Genomic DNA, 15,439 nt, shown 5'->3' on the forward strand with positions numbered 1-15,439 from the left:
TGTGTCGCGTATGTGTGGAAGTCCATTTCTGCCCATGTGATGAAATTAAACCTGTGAGTCACTGAAATTCTAACATTACTTAGTGTTTCAAAATATTGAGTTAACTTCAAAAATAGTGGCTCAGCGTTTGAAAATGAGGTGTTATCTCAAAATGACAAAACTTCCTCAAACACACACTGAAGTTGAAATGACTTCATATCTTAAAATAAAGAGAAACTGCCCAAAACTAAACTTGAAATAATGGCGAAGAATTCTCAAAAATATTAATCTAAAAATTAATGACTCAAAATGACAGAACTTCGTCTTAGTATTTATTTTTGAAATATTAAGTTATGATTTTGAAATACTGCGTCATTATTTTGAGAAATAATTACTTGAGTTTCAAATTATATTCATATATTATGTCAATATTTTAAGAGAGTTTCATTATTTTGAAATCATTTCAAGACAAGTCAATACTCTGCAAAAGTTTTTATTGATCGTTTCGGATTTTTAGTTTTTTATTCTTTTGAGCTACAAAGTTATTTTAAGTCTATTTTGAGAGTTTCCCTTATCGTGAGACACTAAGTCATTATAACAAGTCATTAATTGAGTTTCTAATTATATTTACGTATTACCATACATTAATACTGAAGTATTTAAGTCATTATTTCAAGACAAGTCAATACTCTGCAGAAGTTTCGTTGTATTGAGAGTTTTCCATTCTTACAAAGTCGATACAAAGTCGTCATTTCAAGATAAGAATTTTAAGAGTTTCTCAGTATTTTCAGATGAGTCAACACTTTGAGAAAGTGTATTATTTACAGGACCTTTTTTTAAATGACAGACGTGAATGAGCTTCCACACAAACACAAGTATGAACCCCTCTCTCATCAGTTCCCGGCAGACTTTACATTCATCAGGCGACAGAACGACGTGTCTCGACAGCAGAGAGTTCTGGGAACCGGTCTGTAAAGTTCTTTGATAGATCAGAGTGTCATATTTTTCCTAGCGTGGCCATGACAACTGTGTGTGTGTGTGTGTGTGTGTTCCACCCAACATCAACTCTTCAACAAGTAACAAACGTCAACTGAAAGGATGAAATGTTCAACTATTTATTTGTAGGCTACAAAAAGAAACTTATTCAGTATGTTAATAAAGATTTCAAACCTGGGGCTCGCTCTCGTCAATCGCATGTCATCACACACACAAACACACACATGGAGTCTTAAACCTGTTTTTGCTGTCTCACAAGTTTCCATCATGTTTAATGTGTTGTCTGTGGTGCTGTTCAGTCGTGTGTGTGTGTGTGTGTGTGTGCGCTCCCTCTATTCAGCATCAAGACCCTCTAACTAGATCAACTGGAAATTCAGATCCGTGCTGGTGGAGATGAGCTGCTGCTCAACTTGAATGATGTGCTTCTCAGTTTTAAGAGCTCAGCTGGCGCCTGATCTCGACCTCGACAGATAAAAACACTGCTTTTACGATGGAATGAAACGATAACGTCGCTCACAGAGTTATTCAGTCACATGTTATAAAACTGTCAATGCAAGAAGCAAACTAATCACAGCACAGATGGCAGCACCAATCATGGACTCAAAGAATGAAGTTCTCCGACATTTGATGCACGAGGCAAGTCTTTTCTTTTAGTACGAGTCACAGCAGAGCTCTGTAGTGTCAGGATCAAGGACGTGGTAATCATCTCCACGTCTTTACTCTGATTTTTGGGGAATTAAAAAAAGTGTCTCCGTCCCTGGGCCTGACAGCTCCGGTCTCACCGTTGCCCTCGTCGACTTGTGACCATCAAAGATGGCGGCAGGTTTTATCCCCAGTTGTAGAAGTAGATCTTCTGCCAGGTGGGGAGGTAATCCATCAGAGGGCCTGGACACACACACACAGCAGTATGTTCAATATAAATATAATCATGCTGCTGCTGAAAGAGAAGAGCTTTACTTCTGTTCCAACGCACTGTTAGTGGAATTAATTCTCACTGTGTGAATACGACCCTGACTCCAGAAAAACCAGGACGCTGTGGAAAACAAAACACTTGGACTCAACCATGAACTGATTGGATTTCAGTGGTCAAAGCTCACTGTGACCTTGCATCCATCTCATGCCGAGGGAGGCTCAGGTGAAGTTTTAGAGTCCTCAGATCCCTTGTGGATATCCAAGGGGAGAGGGGAGGACACTTGGATCACTACGGACGAGCAGTATGGAGATATTTTGTGGTTTCAATTAGGTGTTTTTGGACGTTTGAATCTGGGGCGCCGTCAGCCTCCATTAGGTGGAGTTGTGTTGCTACCTCCTCTCCCCTTGGATCTCTGCAAGTGATGTGAGGACTCTAAAACTTCACCTGAGCCTCCCTCGGCATATGGGTGAGTAGATAATGGCTGAATTTACATTTTGGGTGCACTATCCCTTTAAGCCCTGTTTCCACCGAGCAGTCCGGTTCGATTCAGTTCAGTCACTTTTTTCTGTTCTCACAGTAGAAGTTGTGGATGGTACCAACAGAACCGTTGCCTACCGTCCATTTTTCAAAAATGGTTTCAAGTTTCAGTTATAGCAATACACCTTTGTTAGCCAACAATAACTCTTCTGTTTTCAACCCTTTAAGGATCGTTCTGAATGATGATATAAATTCTGTAATACTGTGATACAGTGAAACTGTTTCTTTGACGGTTATCGTAAAGTGAAAATCTTGTAGTACTGTTACAACCCTCGTCAGCATCATGGAGGTCACATGACTTCAGTACTTACGTGCTACGAGGCCGATTCCTGGAACGTGATCAGCCAGAAGTCTGAGCAGGAACAGAATCTTTTCCCTGCACATCAAACAGACATAGTCACAACTGTTAGAGCACCGTTTACTGTATGATTCTGATATTTTGCAAATATTTAAACCTGCATTTATTCAGACTGATGTGTCTCAAACAGGCTGATCGATGAACTGATGAGTCAGGTGGCAGAAAATCAATCACTGATGTTTATGACAAACATTGAGGTCATCTTTAAGCTGAGCTTTGTTCTCTGGATTGAGCTTCTAAATGTGACAATTTTATGCCTTCTTCTGTTTTATATCAGTGCATTCAATGTACACTGACCAGCCACTTTATTAGGTACACCCTGCTGGTACCAGGTTGGACCTCCTTTTTAATTCTTGGTGTCATAGATTCAACAAGGTGCTGGAAACACTCCTCAGAGATGTTGGTCCATATTGTCATGTTTGAGATGATGTGAGCTTTGTGACATGGTGCGTTATCCTGCTGGAAGTAGCCATCAGAAGATGGGTACACTGTGGTCATAAAGGGATGGACACGCTCAGCAACAATACTCAGGTAGGCTGTGGTGTTTAAACCATGCTCAGTTGGTACTAAGAAAATCTCCCCCACACCATTACACCACCAGCAGCAGCCTGAAGCGTTGATACAAGGCAGGATGGATCCATGCTTCCATCTGAATGTGGTTTTTCCAATCTTCTATTGTCCAGTTTTGGTGAATTGTAGCCTCAGTTTCCTGTTGTTAGCTGACAGGAGTGGCACCTGGTGTGGTCTTCTGCTGCTGTAGCCCATCTGCTTCAAGGTTGGACAAGGTGTTGTTGCTTCAGAGATGCTCTTCTGCACACCTTGGTTGGAACCAGTGCTTATTTGACTTCCTGTTGCCTTTCTATCATCTTGAACCAGTCTGGCCATTCTCCTCTGACCTCTGGCATCAACAAGGCATTTTGGCTCACTGGATATTTGCTCTTTTTGGGACCATCCTCTGTAAACCCTAGAGATGGTTGTGCTGAAAATCCCAGTAAATACTCAGAGCAGCCCGTCTGGCACCAACAACCATGCCACGTTCAAAGTCACTTCAATCACCTTTCTTCATCATTCTGATGCTCCGTTTGAACTTCAGCAGCTCGTCTTCACCATGTCTACATGACTAAATGTTAATGAGCTGCTGCCACGTTGTGTTATTGAGCAGTTGAACAGGTGTACCTAATAAAGTGGTCGGTGAGTGTATTACATAACAGTGTACATTGAATATATTTTGGGTTTTGGGCTGATCATTGGACCAAACAAGCAAATTCAAGCCATCATTTTAGGCTGTGGGAAATTATGATATCTATTTTTCTTCCAAACTTTTCTGACATTTTAGACGAAACAACAAATCGCTGAATTGAAAACATTAACTGATGAACAGAGCTGATCATCAGCTGCCTCCCTGACTGTGCAGATTCTCTCGTCCTCATAACAACACGTCACCGTTGAGACATCCAGACGAACTTACTCAGAGTATTTGTCATAGAAGGGTGAACGCAGGAGGTAGTAGAGCAGCAGGAAGGTCCTCCTCCTCATCTCAGCTTTCTCCCATCGATTTTGGAATTTAGCATCACTGAGCACGGCGAAGCTGCAGGAGGAAGGACACAGAACAGGAATAACTTCTCACACTGTGAGAGAGGAACAAAAGAGGAAGAAGATCCTGAAGTGACAGATATCTTTGTTTTCTTGCCAAGTCTGATAGAAATCTTAAAACAAACGAGCAGCTTCTCGTCAGGCGACTTTCATGTTCTCATCGCGCGTCATGATTCTGGTTCAACTAATCAGAGATGTTTTTCTGAGCTGTGGGAAATCAGTCATGTTGACAGACAGCGTGGCTCAACTCGTGTTCAGAACACTTTCACAATCATTTCTCTTCTTCCAAAATATTTTGTTTCCCTCGCCGCTCATGTACTGATCAACTGGACATATTTCATCTAAACTACATTTTACACATGAGCATGTATCATTATTTTCCCTCCAAATCATGGAGGTTAGATTATATCAGGTAGAAACTCTTCAGCGTCCCCTCTGGACTCAGACACGTCTAAAACTGAAAAACTTCCAAATATGAAAAAAGACTGACCTAACAATGATCACGGTTTTGCTGTTTTTGAGTTAAAGGGTAAATCTGGTCATTTTCATTTTTGTATTATTATGTCCCAACCTTGCTGTCCATGTTTTGGTGAGACTGAGTATCAAGAGAGAGCGCTGCAGTCAGACTGACTGTGTGAGGTCGCTAGTGCACGCTATTGTGCACGTATCGTCTTGTCACATGATCAGAGACTTGACACTGGATAACATCAAAGTACATATTACCCAGCAATCATCACTGCATATCGGTTTATAACAAGAACTTTAATAGTTGATTTATAGAGTATTTGATGTATAGTTATGTATAAGCACATCACGCTGTTACAGAAGATATTTACTATTTTACAAAAATAAATAAACATGAAGGAGATGGTTTCCTTTCTTCAAGCTCACATACAGCAGATGACTCTGTTTTTACTTTAACGAGAGCTCTTCAAACACAGATTTTTAAGGCGGCCGTCGCTCATAAGGGTTCACGTTCTTCAGAAAAAATCCTGTTAACCACTCCTTCAACAAGAACAGACCTCGGTAAAACAGCTTCCTCTTCATATGCACCACACGCCTGGAATGAACTCCAAAACACCTCAAATCTGGAGTCACTTCCACCTTTCAACACATTTAAAAACCTTTTAAAATCAACCTTTATTGATCAGTGTCACTGCTTCTAACTTGGTGCCTTTCAATAGGATGTCCGTTTTACCTTGTTATGTGTCTTACTGACTGTAATGTGTTCTCACTGACTTTGTGTTCTCGTATGTGAGACTTGTGTTCTCGTATGTTTCGTATGGGAGACTTGTGTTCTCGTATGTTTCGTATGTGAGACTTGTGTTCTCGTGGTTTTAGTATGTGTCCATTGTGTTGTCTTTTGTGTACTTGTAACTTTTGCCGCCAGTCTTGGCCACGACTCCCTGGAAGAAGAGTTACTGTAACTCAATGGGACCCTTCCTTGTTAAACAAAGGTTAAATAATATAAATAAATAAATAAAAAAGTGCCCATTCTCCACCCAATGCTTTGTTGGAGGGCCCCACTGTCTCTATGGGCCCCCATCATTAAACTCACTTCATTCAAAGTCGACAGAGACAAAATAAAATTCACAAAAGCTGTCTTTAATTTGTCTCTCCACTGTTCCAACAGTCACCAGCTCTGGTATGGTTTAAATTAACCCTTAATGCACCAGTTAGATGTGACAGCATGCTGCCTCTATACGGGCATATTAGATGAATGAGGATTGATGTTACACAGGCAGAGCGTTCATACCTGGACAGTTCCAGGACTCCGGAGACGAGCCACGGCGTCCACGATTGTTTCCCACAGAGTCCGAGGCAGAGTACTGCAGCGTTAAGGAACAACTGACTGCAGTACAAATATACAATAATTAATATTTGTTCCTCACTCTGTGTGTACAAGAAACATCTTCTCACTTTTCATGTTTTTACTTTTTAATATTTTAAATGTTTGTGTGACAAACAAGGTCAGAGAGACTTTTTATAGGTTAAATAAAAGTGTTTTATCTCCATATTTAGCGTCACTGCTCTCACAGCACACAGCTGGCTCTGTATCTAAAGACATCAAACTGCAGCTCCAGCTTCCATCAAGACACATCATACTAAATAATACAATAACAGATGACATGCAGATATACATATCACTTTCACCAGGTGATTATGGACCTGTGGAACATCTGTGTCACTGAGCAAATCAGTGACTGGATGAATCAAAAGTTTCACCAACAGAGATCAAACTGACATCACTGTCTTTGGGCCACAGACAGACAGACAGACAGTGTGTCAGCTCTCACCTTGAGGTCCTCTCACTTCTAACTGAGAGTCACACAAGACACCTTCCTGAACTCAGATTTAAATTCCCACAGCCACATCAAATCCTCGTCCACCCTGTACTGACTTCAACCTTAGCTCTTAAACTCCATTTTGAATCATTTCAAATGATTGTAAATAATTTAATAATCAGTTTTACCTTCTATATCTTATCTCTTTGCTCTCTCATTGTAAATCTGAATCCTTTATTATGTTTCATATGTCACTGCTCTGTAGATCCCTCTGAGTGTCCCCCGCTGTGTGAAATGTGCAACGCAAATAAGCTGCCTCGCCTACTTCGCCATCTAGTGGTCAAAACTCATAATGCAGGACGGGTTGACAGGTGGTGTCCCTCAGTTCACACTGTGGTGCTGCAGCAGACGTCACTGTAACTCTCCACACTCATTTTATTAATAACAACAATTAACTTTGTTTCTGCAGCACCTCTAAATAAAACAAGGACCACAAAAACTTCTTGGAAAGGTTATAAATTAAAGTTCTGCAGAGTCTCATTATAAAGCCTCATTTAAAGGACTGTGCAGCTGTCAGCAGAGGTGTGTTCTGTGTGTGTGTGTGTGTGTGTGTGTGTGTCCTTTAGTTCAGTGTTCAATGATGTAACTGTGGACTGGGGTGACACTGAGGGAAGGATACGGTGTACAAGAGGCCGTCCGATGTACACAGACTCGGCGAGCGTCTCCTGGAGCCCCAGCTGAGTCGGTTTGTTGTGGAGCTTCTCTTCATTTAAGCTGCTCCTCCTCTTCGTCTGACTCGGTGCTCCCCACAGCCGCGCCTGCAGGGAGGGAGCTGACACACAGCAGAGACCAGAGGAGGTGAAGAAGAGGATGAGTTCACCGCGAAGAGTCAGAGAATACAACAGTGATTTACAGTGAGGTCACTCTCTGTTAAACATGGTCCCAGGGTCAAGTTCAGACCTGGTTTGAAAACTTGAAACACAACGATTAAATCAACAAAACAGCTGATTTACATTTTCTTTGTACTTAACAGGCGGCAGACATTTTGTCATCGTTTGTCACGAGACAACCTGTAGGGCGTTCACTGTTCACAGCTCAGTTTGTTTTCCTCTGTTTTATTGTTTATTTACTCACTGATGGATCATGATCACTGACTGTAGTTGTTGACTTGTTGTTCTGTGTTTTATTTAAGTCTTATGCTGTTACGTGACGGTTTGTTTTTTTGTTTACCTCTGTTTATGAAGACACATTAGTTCCACCTGCGTAGTTCCTACTCGCTGCATGCTGAACGCAAAAAATGCAAAGTGATATCTGTTTAAAATGTGTCCGTGGGCCATGATTGGCTCCGAGGCCGGACTTTGGACACGCCTGCAGTAAACAATGACAGCAGGTGTGTTTCTATCCAACTCTTTTTATGCACATTTTCAGTTTGCAAATAAAGAACCCTGAGTGGAGGCAACAGAGTGTTAATGAAGGTTAGACAAACATTTAAAGACCACTTTTCATTCCTCGTAGGAAGTTTTTATCCAAACGTCAAACCTCTTGGCGACTCGAGAGCAGTGCAAACACTGTTAACACAACTAAACGGCTAAATTTGTTTCATGAAATGTGTTAAAGTTGATGTTTGGTTGTTAATAATCCACCTTCTGAGTGAGAGAAGAGATAAAGGACAGTCACCTGAGGAGTCATCTGTTGTTTTTCTGTGAGGTAGTGACAGAAGCTGATGTGACCATGAAACCTAAACAGTCTTCACAGCAGCGTACGTGCAGCCTGGCCGTCTGCCATCATTCAGCTCCAAGTGTTTCTGGTACTTAGGAGCTTTTGTTTGGACGGAAACGGGATATTTCCTGTTTCAGATCCCGTCACGAACCCGACACCAACACTCAGTCACACTGAAGCTTAATAAGCTCAAATGGCTCTAATATTAAGGCACGTGAAACTTTAAAGAATCTGATATTTGAATGTAAAGTTCGATCTGGTCTCACCGCTGCCTAGTGGTCTGATGACACGTCCTGACCTCTGACCCACGAAGCAGGTGTCACCTGACTGCTCCCTGTTCCCATCATCTGCGGAGAAGAGGAAAGGAAACACAGTTTAATCTCATTCGGTGCTGACACTAACATCACTGAGTTTAAAGCAGCACAGGTTGATTTTTTTCACCACTTTGAGGTGAATTTAATTGTAAACACATTTATAACCTTAAAGAAGTGTTATGGTGACGGACAGAAAGAGGAAGAGGAAGAGAGGATAACTGACCTTCACTGGCAAATTCTGCTCCTCTGTCGAGGGGGATTATGGGAGGCGAAGTCTGGATGCCAGATTTGTACCACAGAAGAAGCACAAGGCGAAAAACTGACCTGAAGAAAATGTGGTCAGAGAGAGGAGACAGATGATGTCACACTGCTACAGGAAGTGGGCGACTCTTATGACAACAAAAAACCTCTTAAAACTTGAAACAATTCAAATCAACACAATAATAAATGATATAAAACAAAGCAGACTTTAAACTGAGCTACTCTTTTTGTGTATTAAAGATCTGTTAATGCTGATAAACTACACGGTCAAAAGTATGTGGACACCTGTATGCGACAGCTGAACATCAACATTGGAATAATTTATACCTGCCGTCACCGTCCTCATTTTAGTCTTTCTAAAAGATTTGAAGCTTTTGATTTCCTGGTCCATCTGCGTCCCAACCCTCACCTATGGTCATGAGCTCTGGGTAGTGACTGAAAGAATGAGGTCACAGATACAAGCGTCTGAAATGAGTTTCCTCTGTAGGGTGTCTGGGCTCAGCCTTAGAGATAGGGGGAGGAGTCAGACATCTGGAGGGAGCTCGGAGTAGAGCCGCTGCTCCTTCATGTTGAGGTGGTTCAACATCTGATCAGGATCCTCCTGGTCCAGCTGGTAGGAGGCCCCGGGGCAGACCCAGAACACACTGGAGGGATTATAGATCTCATCTGGTCTGGGAACACCTCGGGGGAGAGGGATGTCTGGGGTGCTTTGCTTGGCCTGCTGCCCTCGAGATGCGGCTCCGGATAAGAGGATGAAGATGGATAACAGATTTTAAAACCTGCTGCAGAGAGTTGCTTCCATTCAGACACCAGAGCTACAAAGATTAGTCCATAATAGATTAGCCAATCAAAAAGGTGCCTCTGGTGTAGTGGTTAGAGCACTTGTCTTCCATGTGGAGGGTCCAGGGTTCAAATCCTGCTGGGGTCGACGCCGCCAAGGGCATGTGGCCGCAACCACCACTGAAGCAAATGAGATCAGATTCCTTAAGGAGGCTTCAGGATAAGAGAGTAACTCTGGAACCTGAGCTGAGCCCACGACAGGGCCGCGTCTCAAGCCTTTTGTAGACGGGAGGTTCCAGGGGACGCTCTCATGCTGAAACAGGACAGGACCAAACCGTTGACCCACAGTTGGAAGCACACCATTGTCTAAAATATCACCCAAACTGCTCAAACACAAGCACACAGTCTGTTTCCACATATTTTTGCCCATGTAGTGTACGTTCATTTTGTCATTTTAAATGAAGACATTGAGAAAGAGATGAAGCTGAGTTCAGGTCACCAGAGGGCAAAGCCGTACTTAAAAATCTGAATGAGTCCGATCACCAGCCAGCGGCCAACGTCTCCCCACAGCTTACAGGCTCCCATCTCCAGGAAGACTTCCATGTACTCCAACACGGAGAGCCAGGTGAGGAGTCTCTGCTGAGACAGAGACTGAACACACAGCGGGAGCATGAGTCACAACTTCAACCTTCAGTCTACATGTCACTTTACTGCCATCAGACTGTTAGATGGAGAAGAGCTTCAGCCTGGAACAACCTGCCTCGCTGACACTGCTGTGAGCTGAGACACTGAAGGTGCATGAATGTTTATCTGTTAGCTGCTGTGTGTGTGTCTGTGTGTTTGTGTCGTACTGTCTGAACACAAATCAGTAGTGTTGAGTCAAATACTGAATGAAACAAGTATCTGGTGCAGGTACTTTACTTTTTACAAGTCCAAGTATCATCCGAGTACATTTTGTCACTATTTATACATGTGATGGAGTAAAATCCTCATTTGGGAGTTCAGTCTCACTCTTGTGTTAAAAATGATCTGAAGCTCAATGGAAGCATTGCAGGAAGTGCAGGAAGCATTTATGTAAATGGATCTGAGCTGATTGGAGAACAGTCGAGCGGTGCTCACCACAGGGAAGGCACATCTCAGCCCTTTGCGCAGAATGCTGTCGTTAAACAGCACCAGCAGGTTGGAGGCAGAGTACACTGAAATAAACACAAAGTTTATCAATATATATTCATCATGCATCATCCTTTGTACAATCATGCAGTGTTGGGGAAGCTACTCTGAAAGCTACCTATGATTTTACACATGAAGAAGTTGAACTACAGCAAAGCTGCCCGAGAGGGAAATCCTTATGATCTGGTTAACCAAAGCTGCTGCAAAAAAGAAGTTCAAACTACTTTGTAAAAGCTGATCAAATTGAAAATGTACATGTGATACGAAATTATAACGAAGTACACTAAATAAAAATTTAAATCCAACACTTTTGTTTTTGCTCCCATTATCACAGGTTGAAGTTAAAGATTTGAGACGTTTTCATTCACTCAGTAGACACATTTCTTTTCAAATTCTGGACACAATTTGTTAAAATCTGTTTCAATGAGCACTTTTTCTTTTCCAAGAACATCCATCCATCTGACAGGTGTGTCTGATGAAACAGCATCGTTACTACACAAGTGTGTCTCAGGATGGTCACAATAAAAGGACTCTCTAAAATGTGATGTTTGATCACAGCACAGTGACACAGAGGGTTTGATTTTGTGAATTTGGCAGTACAAGCGCAGACCACGTGTAACCACACCAGCTCAGGACCTCCACATACAGCGTCTTCACCTGCAGGATCGCCTGCTCTGGTCTGCAGTTGTGAGGTCAGTTCGATGTAGGGGTGAGGAAATAATCGATTTTTAGATGCATCGAGATTCTGTCTTGAACGATGCGAGCATCGATTTGGAAAACTCAATCAATTTTATTTTCATTTTTATTTTTCAAATTACCGTAACTCCTCAACCATTCACACTATCGACGTAATTCCAATGGATTCTGAAAGCGATATATACGGTACATTACGGTAGTGACGTCATTACCTGTGGAGGAGGGGAGGGAATTGAGCACAGCAGGAGGAGAGTGACAGCTGACGAGGAGAGTGCAAGTTGGAGAGATTTAGCGGAGTCTGGGTGGCGTTTTCTTTGTAAATAGTGTTGTAAATAATAGTATTTGTGTTTTTTTGAGAGCTTTTGAGTGTTTTCGTCGTGTTTTCACCATAGTTCGTAGTTTTGCCATCGTTCGTCTTTTTTGCAATAGTACGTGTTTTTATAGTTCATAGATAGAACTATAGTCAGTTATAGTTTTGTAAATACTGGAGGAGAAATGTCGAGGAGGTCGACGAGGGACAGGAGAGTCCCGCTGAGATTTGTGGATGAGCAGGATGGACCGGTGGAGTGTAGTCATCTCAACCACAGTAAGTAATAGAGTTTGTATGCACTGGATATGTATTCCCAGCTTTATTACAATAATGTTGTTCAATATCTAGTGTAAATTTTCTTATTGGCTTGTTTTATAATCAAGAATCGTTTTATAATCGAAATCGTTGCCCTCGGAATCGGAATTGAATCGAATCATGAGGTGCCTAGAGATTCCCACCACTAGTTCGATGTACAACCAGATTCACAGAAACAACATTGGAGACGTTTTATGGTGGTGGAATAAACATTCATTCGACAGTCAACAGCTCTGGTGGACATTTCTGCAGTCACGCTCCATCTGTGTCACTGTGCTGTGATCAAACATCACATTTTAGAGTTTCCTTTTATTGTGACCATCCTGAGACACACCTGGTGGTGATGCTGTTCCCATCAGGTGCATGATTATCTTTGAAAAGGAGAAGAGCTCACTGACACAGATTTTAACACATTTGTGACCAAAGTTTAGAGACATGTATCTACTGAGTGAATAAAAAGTCTCTTTAAGATCTTAAACTTAAACCTGTGAAAAATAGGAACAAAAACAAAAGTGTTGCATTCACACTTGGACAGGTTGAGTCTGTTAGACCCATTTTATTCTCTGGGTTTTAATTGTTTTTGACATGTTTTCTTTTTTAATCAGATTTGCTGTGTTTACACTGTGTTGAAACTAGTTTTATTTTAATCTGGTTTAACTCATCTCTGCACAGTTACGTCTTTGCTTGTATGTGCTTGTATATGTCTGTCTTTGGTGCACGACCTGTTTTGTTTTTAAAGTGCTATATAAATGACATAAACTTGAAACTTTAAACATATTTCTTCAGTGTACATTAAAGCTGATACTGGTGTGATACTGTGTCTGTGATGAGCTAACTGGTTTCCTTTGTTTCCTTACCTAGTTCAGATATTTCATGGGAATCTGCAAATCGCCCTGAAAAACACGAGTCATGACATGTTGTTCATTAGGTGCTGAAGAAAAAGGGCAAAACAAACAAGCAGCTGGTTTCATGTTTTTACAAGTTCAAGGGATAGTTCAGATTTTCTGAAGTGAGGCTGTGAGATGCATTTATCCATAGTCAGTGTTGATGTCAGTCAGCACGTCTCCAGTTTGGAGAAGCAGACTGGAGTCTGACATTAAAGCTAAGCAATGTGCTGCTGTGGACGGCGTCAGTGACACAACAGACTATCTTGTAAATCAAGACTTTGAAAAATGGGACAAACACACAACTGAAGTCCTACACACTGAGATTTGTATACTCAGAGTCCAGCGGAACACCCCTAACAATGGATACCGAGCTGAACTCTGCTAATTTCCACTTTAATTACGATTCAAAAAAGAGCAATCAAATTCTACAAACAGCTAAAAACAAGTGACTCCAACTCCTCCCATTACAGAGAGGAGTCCTCTCAGTCAGCTGGTCCTGAGGCTCACCTCCTGCGTCAGCACATCAGGACGACCCTCACACAATCCAGCCCAACTTAACTATAGCTAAAGAAAGAGAAAACTCCATCAGCTGTTGGACATCTATCACAAAAAAACCCAAAACACACTTCAGTGCTGTTTGTCCCTAAACAGACAGAACACGATGGCAAACTATCTGACCGCTGTGACACATCAGAAACTGAGAAAGACACTGACTATGCACAGACTCAGTGATGTCACAGCCTGGACGTAGAGACAGACAGACACAGGCAGAGGACAGGCCGTGTCCTCTCTGTCCTCAGAGACAGGTGGAGACAGAGCAACACTTCCTGCCACAGTGCAGCACATATGAGGACATCACAACAAAGTTCTTCACAAGAATTAAATGTAAACTCCAAGATTTTGATTCACTCTCTGACCAGACTGACATGATGTCACATCTGTACACGTAGGTGTGAATGTGAGTGTGAATGGTTGTCTGTCTCTATGTGTCAGCCCTGTGATAGTCTGGTGACCTGTCCAGGGTGAACCCTGCCTCTCACCCAGTGTCAGCTGGGATAGGCTCCAGCCCAGTGTCTAACAATATTGGTGGCCAATTTTTTACATTATAATCTAAACTTTAAAGATAATTTTTAAATTTTTCTTTGCGAAAATTAATAAAATGCTGAGATATAGGCCTACTTTTTCTTAGAGTTGTACCGATACCAGTATCGGAAATGCCTCCAACAATGCCTAAAATGCCAGGTATCAGCGAGTACAGCCTATGACCAATCTGATACCACAGAATGCCTCACATCATTACGCATGCGCACGCTACAGGCAAACGAAACGGAAACGGAGCCGAGCTTAAAAAGCATTCTACTGTAGCCTTTAAAATGTCTTTTTACCAAATTGTGTGGCTGCACTTTAACCTGTGTCTTGATCTGTGTCAACACTGGATAATAATAATAATAATAAAAAAAAGTTTTATGGCATTCATTCTACTATTATGTATTCATTTCTTAATATTTTACACAGAGTTTTAGGAGTTGAGACATACAACAATTCATAGCCCATTCATTTTTTTTACGTGCTAGTATCGGATCAGTACTCGGTATCGGCAGATACCTGAGGTTCAGGGATCGGTATCGGGAAGGAAAAAGTGGTATCTCTACTTTTATTAATTAAAATGAAAAATGAATAAACAAATGAATGCTTAAGATTAATTTAAAAAAAAATCATGGACATAAAGTGTAAAGAAAAAAACTAATGAAATAATGAAATAAATGACTAAATAAAAAGTAAATAAAAAATAAACATAGATAGTGTGAGTTGTGAGGAGATGAACTCCAGCTGTGTTGGTTCGTGTAGAAGCACCTCATATAACGCACTTTAGAAAATCTGAACTCTTCCTTTAAAACGAAACTAAACTCTGATCTGGAACAAAGTTATCTGCAGTTAGATCTGAAGTTGAGCTTCACGCAGTGACTGACAAATATATATTGTATATAGTCCTTGACGCAGTGTGCCATGTTGTTCTGCATTATTAACATGAGTAAACTGCTGCTGTCACTGACCTGCGATCAGGTAAGACAGGGTCCTCACGGTGCTCTCCAGCTGAGCTGTGGCGGCTGGATTTCTCTTCACATACTCGGTGTAGCGCTCATAGACCCGGGTCAGTTTCTCCATGGACTCTTTAAGGTTCGACATTTTACCTCTAATTTACTGCGCACTGATAAATAACGTTACACTCCGCATTTAACCGCTGAGTTTAAAATATAACACCTGTACGGGGCAGGTTTTTAGTTTGAAGCACATCCGACTTCCACAACACAACACAAACTTCCGC

At 41.6% G+C, this 15,439-nt stretch overlaps 1 protein-coding gene across 1 annotated transcript; it reads right to left on the reverse strand.

Moving 5' to 3' along the window:
- Positions 1-1,080: 1,080 nt before the first annotated feature.
- pex16 (peroxisomal biogenesis factor 16) lies at positions 1,081-15,436 on the reverse strand. The gene is made up of 11 exons (XM_033625645.2): positions 15,168-15,436; positions 13,084-13,119; positions 10,855-10,931; positions 10,253-10,386; positions 8,918-9,018; positions 8,647-8,727; positions 7,341-7,493; positions 6,133-6,205; positions 4,252-4,371; positions 2,737-2,801; positions 1,081-1,860 (listed from the first exon to the last, which is right to left on the reverse strand). The coding sequence occupies exons 1-11, from the start codon at positions 15,298-15,300 to the stop codon at positions 1,802-1,804; spliced, it is 1,032 nt and encodes a 343-aa protein (XP_033481536.1). The 5' UTR covers positions 15,301-15,436; the 3' UTR covers positions 1,081-1,801.
- Positions 15,437-15,439: the final 3 nt, after the last annotated feature.

This window comes from Epinephelus lanceolatus, chromosome 2 (assembly GCF_041903045.1).
Source record: "Epinephelus lanceolatus isolate andai-2023 chromosome 2, ASM4190304v1, whole genome shotgun sequence".
NCBI lineage: Eukaryota > Metazoa > Chordata > Actinopteri > Perciformes > Serranidae > Epinephelus > Epinephelus lanceolatus.